This window comes from Enoplosus armatus, chromosome 12 (genome assembly GCF_043641665.1).
Source record: "Enoplosus armatus isolate fEnoArm2 chromosome 12, fEnoArm2.hap1, whole genome shotgun sequence".
Lineage (NCBI taxonomy): Eukaryota > Metazoa > Chordata > Actinopteri > Centrarchiformes > Enoplosidae > Enoplosus > Enoplosus armatus.
Genome location: NC_092191.1, coordinates 12,935,441 through 12,947,086, shown reverse-complemented (window position 1 = coordinate 12,947,086; position 11,646 = coordinate 12,935,441). Strand labels below are relative to the sequence as shown.

Sequence of the window (11,646 nt, the reverse complement as noted above, 5' to 3'; positions counted from 1 at the left end):
GGTCAATTAGATCTTTTCTGAGCAGACATTTTGGCATGTCATGGCAAGAAAAAGCACTGGTGTAATTAATGATTGCATTCCATTTAGGTGAGCCATTTCCAGGGCCTTGCTTACTGGGACACTTAGTGGAACTCAGCCATCATTAACAAAATTAGTGCTTTTCTTGCCGTGACAAGTCAAATAAATTGCCATAAAAAATGTCTATACCAGGTCCCTGAAATCAAAGCAGCAAAATTGATCCATTCATTAATTTGTTATTTACACCTATGCTTTTCTTGGGACATCAGGGTCATTGGGTCAAAACATCTTATGTGAAAAAGCCCCATTACCTCTCTGACACATAACTTTCCTTTATTTTTAAAGATGTAACTAAATGACAAAAGCAATGCATACAGTTGAGTTGAAATGAAAAACAAATGATGCATTTAAGGTTCTTTTTTTTTTTTTATTTAGGTTTGTAGTACATTCAAATGTATTACAGCCTCTCCCAGTAATCAGGGAGTACCATTCCACTTACCTTCCCCCCTTTAAAATGATTCTCTCCATACAATTCAAATTTGATTTTTGTCTTTTTTTACATTTAAATAAACTTTAAAAAAATTATTTTATATCACTTATTCCATTTTTTTTCCTTTTACTACTTTCATTACAAATCTTCACTTCAATAGAAGGTGTTAGCTTGCAAAAACAAAATAAAACAAACAAAACAAATTATGCAAAACTAATGCAACAACTAAAATGTAAAGACAGTGTTGCAGGTGAGGAGCCAACCGTTGGCTCTGAGGTAAGTGTCAGCTGCTTCCTGCTGCAGGCCTCCTGTTACCTCTTCAGATTCTGCTGGGCCTGCTTCAGTAAAGTGTCGAAGTCTAGTGCATGAAACTTGCCTTTCGTAGGCAATGGATCGTACTCTCTACTCGAATCTGAAGAGAGAAGGACAGACAAAGTCAGAATTGCATTAAAACAGAAGAGACAGACATCAGAATGTATTACATTTGGGGTTGAACAATTTCAAAAGACTGATTTTATAAATGCATTACACGAGTACAAATACCCCCTGCAAAACCCATCCTAAACTCCCCTAAATTCTGTTTCAAAACCGTCTCCACACTCCAGGAAATACAATTCTGGTGGAGAAACACAAAATTCCTTTATTTCATAAAAAAGTCATCAGTTGTTTTTTTTTTTCTCAAAAAGTCAACTTTGAATATGCTGAGTCAAAAAACACGAGAATCAACACTTAAAATCCCATCATGTGTAAAGTAACGTCATTAAAATAGGCCAGGTCACGAAAACCTCCACATTCATAAAATCAATACAGTGGACATGACCTGTGTCTCTTAGCTTAGCTACAGCCCTGCTAGCAAGCCATGAAAGAGACTTGGTGGTGACTTTATGCGAAAGCCAAAGAATAGTCTTCAACATCCTATATCTTCATGACTTTTTCCTCTTTTTAAACATGGAAACAGCACATTAAAATTGGCCAAGTTTCTGAGCTATTGGCTGTAATTCACAAAGTTCAATGGCCCTCAGTTGCCATTAGCTTGTGGTGAGCACACTATTAGGATGAATTACAGCCAATATCTCCAATCTTCTGCAAACCACATCAATACTATTGGGATACATCAACAGCACTCTAGGTGCTACAGGAACGTTTGTTGTGTCTGTTGATTTATACGTACCCAGGTCAGAATAGCCCGTCTTGCAGAACTGTCTCCTTCCACCAAAACAGAGATCAAATGGCAGTTCATCAGGCTTGCGCAGCTTGCTTCCATTCTCTATGGCCGTGAAAGCATCCTTGGTGTCGTAATAAGTCACAAACCCATAGTTGTCCCTGTGACAGATAACCAACACATCAGCCTGTATTCATTTTCAGTTTGTCAGAGGTCTAGTGGAGGTCATAATAGGTCTTGTACATAGTTTTGAGCTGTGACTTGCTTTTAAAAGAGCCACCTGGGAGAGTTGCCAGGAGGCCCCAGTTATGAACAAGCCTGAATTTGCTTTAGCACTGTAGCTTGGCCTAAGAGGTCACAGACAAGACCAACAAGGTTCAAAGACAGTGCAATTTGCTCATAGTAAGAGTAAAGTAATCTTTTATTACAAAACAATGAAGAGAAATGTAAGTCAAATGTAGTGCATGTATAATATTTAGCTGTTTGTGTACTTACCCGTGGTCTCTAAAGTGCAGGGTGCAGTCTTCAATCTCACCAAATAAAGAGAAGCGCTCTTTAAGTTCTTTTTGGGTCATCGTTCCCCGAATTCGACCAACGTAAACAACTCGGCGCTCCTCCTGAGAGAAGAAAGTCGTTGATCAGATGATTCATAATTCATTTTTTAAAAATGTATTTTGCTCAGAGCAACTCTTGTGTACTCAAGAGTAAAATTAACTTACAATGGCTTTTTCCTTGCATTTCTTGACCTCTTCCACATTCGTCTTTGCACTGTGACCATAGTGCGGCCTATATGAGGGACTGAGGAAGACAAGATGAAGGCTGTTAGTCATTTTTTTAACTACGTACTTAAGTATTTGTTATTCACAAATGTAACAGCTATAAAATCCATGTAATGACTAGCATGATTCATATACTGTACCTGTACAATCTACTGCTTCTACTCCACTGTTCTCGTCTCTGAGGGGATCGAGACCGCGACCGGGAGCGACTCCAAGAGCCAGAACGAGAGGAGGAATAAGAGTACCTCCTCCTCCTAGGAGGGGAGCGGGACACAGAGGGAGAAGACCGAGAGGAGGAACGGGATGAGGAGCTGGAACCACTCTCAGAGTGAGAGGGACGATACCTAGTGAGGAAGAAGGAAGAAATGCCAGTGATGAACAAGGGAAATCATAACTCCCAGAAATGGCAATCAAGATGCTGCATGAACTTAAGATATCTCGACTGAGGGCCAAACCTTTTCTTAGATGGAGAGTGTGATCTAGACCGAGATCTAGAGGAATGGGAGTCCGACTCTGAACCACTGGACATGGGGCTGGGAGAACGTTGGGATCTTCTTTTTCTAGACCGGCCTCCGGTCCTCTCTTTGGGACTAGATCTGGGGGTGGGTGTGCGAGAAGCGGCATGTCGACGGTAGGACCTCCCGAAAGGCCCCCTCCTGGGGCTACCTTCTTTGACAGCGGCATCAGTCTCCTGCCGAGCAGGTGAAGCATCAGGAGTCTCCAGCACAGAGCTTCTCTCCATCCCATCAGTCCTGTGATCCAGGGGCTCTGTCAGTGGAAATCCCTGTGTTTTGGTTGAAACCACAGCACTTGTGGTAGACTGGGCAGATGCTGGGGCAGCTGGGGGTTTTTGTGTAGTGGTTGCAGCGGGTTGCTTGATGGGTTTAATAGTGATAAAGGACTGCTGTTTGACATTCCAGCGTTTTCCTGGCTCCCCAGTGGAAGTGTCTTTGTGGGGGAGGCAATAGTCATGGTCCATGCATGCCACATCAGGGGATACAGTGGCAGCAGCAGCAGTGGGTTTGCTGCGGGTCCTGACTGAGGTCAGAGGCCGGGCTTCTATCTGGATTACCATGGAGGGGCTTGACTTGCAGGCCTCAGCGGCCTTGCTCTTCCCCAGCAGGGCCACAGCAGCCAGGGGTTTCCACATCTGGTGGGGAGGAGTGGCTGGAGGAGTCAGAGCTGAAGCAGAGGGAAAGAAAGTGGACCACAATTACAGTCAACATTCAAGAGCAGTTGGCCTTGGTGTTGCAAGGTAACTAATCTCTGATCATGATGTACCATTTTAGATAACCATTTCTAACGACTGCTGTTTTAATGCTGGAAGCATTGAGAGCACAGAAGCCATACAAGGACAGAATAAAATGGAAACACTTCTAATTTGCTCCCTTATAAAATATAAACCTAAAAAGAGTATACTTTGATTTTTTTCAATGAGTTAACTTAATGGACTCCTCTTGAAGCCAAAGTCAAAATGCTGAATTACCTGCAGTACTTGAGAGGTCATTAGCTCTCACACGCTCCACAGCTGTTTTCTCTGGAGCAAGCTCAACACTGCAAAGGGAGCACAAGAGCCTGTTAGTACATCACTGGTTAATAGTGTTGCTGCCACCTCAGTTTGTCTTTGGATTAGAGTACAGCAAAGTCCAGACAAAAAGACACATCAAACCAGGTTGCGCATAATCAGACCAGAGAAGGCCATCACAAAAGCAGGGTTTGCGGTAGGTCTTGGCAAAAGGCGTTCGTGTCATATCTACACAAACACACGGGAACAGGTTTCACTCTCCCGGGATCTTCAGAGAAACCATGAGTCCATCACTCATACAGAGCAGCTTGACGGCTGTAGGGTAACTCACCTAGAGTTTCCTACAGCTGCTGCTCTACCAGAGACCTCCGGCACACAATGCTCCTCTTTGGCTGAAGAGAGAAGGAACAAGGAAATAAGTGCATCAGCACAGGGAACAACAAAATGAACAGAGAAACACACGCCCGAAGAGGAATTTAAAATTGTGTAGATAAAACCTCTGCTTGACTGACATGAACTGTAAAATCTGCAGCATGTCAGGTGTAAATGTATGTGTGTTTTGGACTCATAATATTAGTGCATTTTCCATGAGAATTATCCAAACGCTACATTAGCCATAGTACACTGTATGTGCCGTTATTCATGTCAGTGGACATGTTATTGAACCATCATACAGTCCAGCCACTTGTTAGGATTGGGGCTTGTACATCCGCCCAAACAAAGACAGCAGAGCGAGAGTTAAATGGATTTGCGGACAGGGCAGAATTCCAGCAGCTGAGCAGACAAGAGCACAAAGCAGATTCTCTGCCCCCTGCAGCCCCCATCTCTTAAAGGGGAATGTATCAGTAGAAAAAAATACCCCCGCCATTCAACAGTCAGAAGTTCCCCACAATCTCTGAATGTTAACACACTTCTCTAGGAGGATCAGATAAGCTTCAAGTTCATATCAACCACACCATAACATCTTTAAGTCGGTTACTGTTGTTTAACTATGAACTCAGAGGTGGTCCTCGTATATAATGTGTTGGTCAAAAGAATATGCACAACAGTAGTGTATTAGTTGTGATCAATGAAGCTCTTTAGGTAGGCACTTGCTATCCTTTGAAGTCTTTTAGTCAAAGTCCTTCTACCCACTAAACCACTACTGATAACCAAGATAGTGCTGCAATGTTGTATGCCACTTCCTACCATTACGAAACCAGGAAAACTGATACTCTGACTGCATTTAGCTTGGCACTAACCTATGTGACCTATTGAGTGTGCAACATTGTCAAACATGGAATGCACAGAGCACCTCTTTCTGACAGAAGGGATACAGTAAAAATCTGTCATTATTCGTTACCTTGGGTTTCCTCAAACTGCTCCAGCAAGCTGGTCAGATCAGCAGCTTCAATACCTACCAAAAAAGATCATATAATTATGTATTGACTATAACACAAACCACATGATAGAATTGTACTTATCTAACCATTATTCTATACAGGGTGGCTGAGAATACATGCTCATACACAAATGCTCTTTTTGCAGTTACAATGAAATAGATCAAGAACCCAGTCATAAACAAGACAGAATCAGGATGCAGGTTCAATTGATTGGGTGACCAACAGGTGTAAGATGATTATAGAGAATGGTCTACAGAGGGGCGCAAGTGTTTGATTTTTACAGCGACACTGCATATTATTTTACTGCACTAACAGCAGACACAGCCTTTCCTAAATAATTTCTGGGGTACATCAGCCAGGCACTGGGGCAGATCAAGTACAGGCTAGAGTTCCAGATCAGCAGAGCAGAGACACTGACAAGGCAATTTTCTGACAAGGGCTTTGTAGATAAATACTACATGCTTGTATGTCACTTAATCAATTGCTTAAATCTGTTCACAGGAAAACATAACATGCCTTCAATCAAAAATAAAATGGTCATTTACTGTCAGCCTTCCATGAACAAAACTAAAATTCTAGCAATCACTCTTAAGCTCACCTATCTCAGTGGTGAAGGCCTCAATCAGCTCCTGTGTTGGGCTCTTTGCTCTTTGGGGGTTCACTGCTATAGTGGGTTTCTCTTTAGTTTCAAGTAAACCAGGTTCTGCCTTGAGACTCTGGGAGCCTGAGGGCTGAGCAGCTGGAGAAGAACACAGCTGGGCACCATTGGCTGTGGGTTTGGAGGACATGCTATCAGATGTGATGGGGTTATCTAACGAGGTAGGAGCACTGGCCTCTGGCACCTTCTGGAAAACGGCCGTGATCTTCTGGGGGGTACTGGGACCAGACACAGTAGCAGCGGTGGGTTTGATTTGTTTGATCGCCTCTGTAGTGGTTTTAGGACAGGTTTTAGTGAGCTCTACAGACTTGGGTGCAGGCTGAGGTTGGGGCCTTTCATCGACTCCACCCTTGCTTAATGAAAGTACAGGAGAACATTTCCCATCTGTTGATGACATGAAGTGAGTAGCAGGTTTTAAAGAAGCAGGAGACTCAGAGCTCTGAGGCACACATGGTACTGCAGGTTGAGCGGTGGTGTGTTGATGTGTGGGTAAATTCTTCACTGCATGAGGGGCAGGAGCTGAGGGCTTTTGGGGTAGAGAAGGTCTGGAAGGTTCAGGTGTTTGCTGGGGTTTAGTAACAGGAGTAGCAGCTGAAACCTTGCTGGATGAACCAACCATGTAGGCTGGTGGCACCAACAGCGCCTCAGGGGTGGGTGGTGCACATGGCCCCCTCGGCTGCCAGGCAGGCCTGACCTCCTCTACTTCCTTCTGTGCTACCTGAGGGTTGGGGCGTCGAGGATCCTTGGGGGTGGGGTCAGGCAGGCAGGGAATAGGGGGAAGCTCTTTAGGAAGCTCTGGAAGGCTGGGCCACTTGGTGCTGTTGTTGTCTTGTTTTTCCACCGGAGCTGGCTTTTTCTGCTGTCGGAGCCGTCGGTACTCAGCTAGACTGAGTGATTTGGGCTTTGGCTCAGAGACTGTAGGGGTCTCACTAACAGGTGGTGTCATCGGGGGTGTTACAGGACTTTGAGCAGCTGCAGGGCTCTCTGAAGAAACCGGAGGCAGGACAGCAGAGGGAGCAGCTGATGAGTCTTCCAGCTTCTCAGGGGCCAGTTGTTTAGGCATTTCATCAGGTTGTTGGGAGCTCATTGCTGTGGGTAGAGAGCTAGATTGACTCTTCTCAGGGCTGGCATTTAACAGAGCAGTTTCCTGTCTGGGTGACACAGATGCAGCAACTTGCACCTTCACTTCAGGCAATAGTGTTGTAGTGGTGATTTCTGATTGTGGTTTAGTTTGGCATGGATTTCGTTTCTTAGGTTTTACAGAGGAAGAAGCTGGAGTTGAGGCAAGAGGAACCTTTGAGACTTTGTGTTTCTTTTCTTTGACTGACCTTTTTTCAGGCTTTTTGGGCGATTCCTGTGCTGTGTTTCTTACTGTGCCACTCCTAAGGACCCTTCCTTCCACAGGTTTGGGTTGGCACTGTTCCTTGCATTTCTTTTTCTTTTTTCTCCGGGAGGGGCTTTTCTCTTTAATCTCTTCCTTCTGTCTCATAATGATCATCTCCTCTTTTACATCTGGTGTTACAGGGGCTGTAACTTTCACTGGAGCCTCGCTGACCGTTACATCTTCATCATCAACGACTATATGCTCCGAACTGTCAGAGGCCACTTCTTCTGTTTCATCTGAAACTTCCTGCTCATTTTCTACAGACTGCTCTGTACATGGCACAGAGACTGGGAGATCCATGTCTGGGATTGCCAGGATGGGTTCTCCATTTTCCCCCTGGTCCACAACCTCGAATAAGATGCCTCCTTCGGGCAATATCTGTTCCCCCTCGTCATTCTCCACACAAATGGCCATACAGTATGGGTGCATATGCCTGACCAAGTCCCCCAGGCTTACTGAAACACCATCTTCACCCTCCTGCTCAAAGGTGACAGGAAGTGGGAGGGTCAGACCTCCCCAGTCTAGCAGGTCACTGTCTGGAGATGAATCGTGCCTCACTGGGCTCAGAGTGAGGGAGCCATCTTCCTCTTCCTCCCCATCACTCCTCTGGAGAGAGTCTGCCAGTATCCTGGGGAGGCTCTAGGTACAGACAGGGAGACAAATATTCAGATAAATACTGTAATCTGTTTGCTGTACAAGTTTATATACATTGCTTATGAGTGGGAAAGCTACCTTTCCAGTTGATAAGGGTCTTGTGCTACATAGCGTATCTTTCTCTGGAGGGGAACGAGATAGACACAGCAATCTCCTGATCTAGAGAGTAAGAGATAAACAAAAGCATGATGACATGAACACTTTTTACAGTTGTAGACTTTACCATAATGGGTAAGGAGTAACTTTAGAACCACAAAGGTCAGCAGGGTGTTCTTCTACCCCCTTTCACTCTCTCTGCCCCAAGCTCAAAGGCCAGATGGGGGATGTAGAGAGCGGGAATCTGTGAGACACTTTGAGAGTTATGTATGACAGCTGGGCACTAACCGGAGAGTGTTCCCTGCCCTTCTGACCTGACAGGAGGTCTGAGTCGGGCAGTGTGTCAAATGGGGACAGGTTATCATCATCCACATTGTCAAGGATCTCCGTCAGGGCCGTTAGCAGCGTGGCTTCGCTCTCCTCATCTAGTCCTTTAGTCTAAATAAACACAAGGAAATGGTCAAAGCCTGCACAATATTAACAAACAACTGTACAATGCTTATACATCATATTCTTAGGTTACTGTACATTTAAGTTCAACCATGTGAAATCATTCTTGCCTCTATTGTTGGTGTGTCCTCAAAGAAAGAAAGGATGGAGGGGTCCAAGCTACTTTGAAGGGCCTCCAGAGTTTCTCCAGAGCTCAGCACAGCAGTCTAGAGAGGGATAAACACACTTCAGATTTCTTTGGCAAAAACATGATTCAGGCAAAAACGGCCATGCACAAGTACATAATTGTGGCTACTAACATTTAATTACTCACAATACAGTGGATGAAGACAACAGTTGTAACTGAAAAATGTTTACACCTCCAGTACACCCAAAACTAAAAATAATAACTAAATAAACCACATCTGTCTGTATTTTGAACATTTTAAACAAATCACTTCATTCTATATTAAACAATATTTAGAAGCTTGACATGTTTTTATGGCAGCAACCTTATTTTATTAAGAGCTGTAATATCTGTTTTTGTTGACAGTTTGTAGATGTGGGGGTAATTTGGGGTTTGGGGCTGTAGTCAAAGATCTGTTCCAGAGGGTAAACATCTCTGTAGTACCATATATGGACCACTGGGGTGCATTCCATTGCAACTGGATTTATCTGCTTTTGTGTTATTTCCTTTCTTTAACAAGCAAATCCAACTGCCTTTGACATAGTATTTCTAGATATTCTACCACCCCTATTACAAAAAAACAATGTTGTACAATTGTCTTGTTTCAGACCAATCAAATGATTTAAATCAGAAAATGTTATTTAAAAAAACAAGTCTAGTCTGTGTTAAAGTTGGACAGTGAAATAGGTCAACCTAGCTTATCTATTTTGTGGTGGGAGTGAGCCTAAGCTCAAGTCAGGCATTTGAAAATGAGAGTCAGAAAAGGAAACCCCAGAGGGCAAGGGAGGGCATGTGTTTTTAGTACCAGCTTGAAGAAGAGGAAAACAAAATACCAGAGGCACTTTCCTATTATCTAAAATATACAAGAACACAGCAAGCACCTTTTGGACATGCAGGACTCCAATTTACATTTTACGTATCAATATAAGTTATAACTCTACATATAGCTTCATAAATGATAAATACCTTAACAAATAATCTGCCCAAAGACGACAAAATTCAATGATCATTAGTGAGTCTGAAACACTTACATTTTAAATACACGTCCAATATATTAATCTTAAATTCAATAAATAGCTGAAACGTGAAAGATACTATGTGATGCAGGCTTACTTGGTGTACAACAACTCTTCAGATTTGAATCAAATACATAACTGCACTCAGGCCCCTCTATAAGAACACAGGACTGATAACATTGTGCACTTTCATCTGAAAAGGCAGTAGTAAATTACAGTGAACCACGTGTTTCTGTCTACACATGCACATACAGTGCGCAGACATATTTGATCCTAGCCTCACCCCGTCCACAGGGAGGCTACCTAGCCCACGTGTTGCACTACAACAAACCCGAGCAGGGCCCTCATCTCTGCTCCCGTTTGATTTCTTAAGAATTACAAAGTGACATGCAACATTTAAAACACACGTCTTAACACCAAACACTAAAAACATACAGGTGGTTGTTTACAAACTATATGGAAGGATGTGTGTATAGATTACATTGATTGTTACTTCTGCGCATGTGTGAAGGAACCCAACATGTGATTCACCACGACTAAACCACATGTGGATATACACACACACGGGTTTTGAATGGAAATCCGGTATTCTGCTGCAGTGTCAGAGTGAATACATCACAGGTGTGTATCTGTACCGATTGCAGACATTGTCTAAATATAAAAGAGCTTCATCATTGTGTGCATCATCACTGATGACACATTACTGCAATGTGTTGGCATGGAGCCTGTAGACTACACCATGGCGAAATTAACCTGTGGTACCTTAACCAAGCAACAGAGAAGTATACATCCAAACTGCAATGATGGTGAAGCTAGCCGACTACCATCTTGCAGTGTTTGTCACCACGTGTGCATGAATCAGTTGAACACTACACAAGAGTACTTTGCATAACCCCACTGATGGAGCTTAAATGCCTATTACTGATATTCATTATACAACTGGGGCACGTGCCAGGCCAACAACTATAAAAACACACAACTGTCACTTCATTTCTTTAAACGACTGTTTATATTATAAAGGGAGAAAACCTGCGTTGTTCACTAACCGGCCGGTTAAGCTACACTGACTCACCAGCTAGCATTAACATGCAGCAAAAAAAACACCAGCACAATTATAATTACTTGACAAATATACGACCAAATAGTTATCTAGCTGTAATCACCACAAAACAATGAGCACTTTTTGAATAAGTTTTACTGGAGATACTACGGTTGCATCCACGTGTCACTTTTCCATGCGCAGTGTACAGCTCCTACACACACAACACACCTGCCCTGCCTCGAAAAACACACACAAAGCTAGTAACAGTGTAAGTACATGCTAGGATATAAAGTATATAACATCTTCTTTACCTCGTCTAGTGTATCCAATGGGAAAAATTCCATATTGCACGCAGTTAAAGTCTCCTCGCCTGCTCCCCACCGCGCCGCCATCTTGCAAGTCTACTCCCTGCCCGACTCGTTTCGGAATGAAAAGTAATGAATCGCGCATTGGAGGAACAAGCACGCCGGCACGAGACACGTGGTCCCACATTCCCGGCAAAATGACGCAAAATGACGCCGGGGTTCAGGGGTTACGTGGCCACGTTTTTCTGTAGTTCTATTTAATACGCCTGTGACTTCTACACTGCCTTGTGGTGGCTGGCTGTTTAATTTGTGCTGCAAAATGAAGACGGTAAAAATGCACACCAGGCACAACACCCAAATACATAACATAGATTATTTTATCAGCCATAGTGGTAACAATGGCAGAAACAAAAGGACACAAACTATTCAGTGAGCACATGCAGGTAGGTTAGTTACAGTATGTGTTAAACTCGCGTAGATAAAACATTTTCTCTGTTTTATAGTATTATAGATGGAGTA

At 43.4% G+C, this 11,646-nt stretch overlaps 1 protein-coding gene and 1 non-coding gene across 2 annotated transcripts; both read right to left on the bottom strand.

Moving 5' to 3' along the window:
• Positions 1-424: 424 nt before the first annotated feature.
• Positions 425-11,272, bottom strand: pprc1 (PPARG related coactivator 1). The gene is given in 15 exon segments (XM_070915802.1): positions 425-920; positions 1,680-1,831; positions 2,166-2,287; positions 2,390-2,468; positions 2,590-2,793; positions 2,905-3,631; positions 3,936-4,003; positions 4,306-4,366; positions 5,317-5,370; positions 5,955-8,037; positions 8,131-8,211; positions 8,437-8,586; positions 8,709-8,804; positions 11,134-11,236; positions 11,238-11,272. Coding segments are annotated over 15 exon segments (4,116 nt in total). The 3' UTR covers positions 425-819.
• Positions 1,923-2,062, bottom strand: LOC139294734 (small nucleolar RNA SNORA50). The gene has a single exon (XR_011598411.1). It is a non-coding gene; the product is annotated as a small nucleolar RNA SNORA50 (small nucleolar RNA).
• Positions 11,273-11,646: the final 374 nt, after the last annotated feature.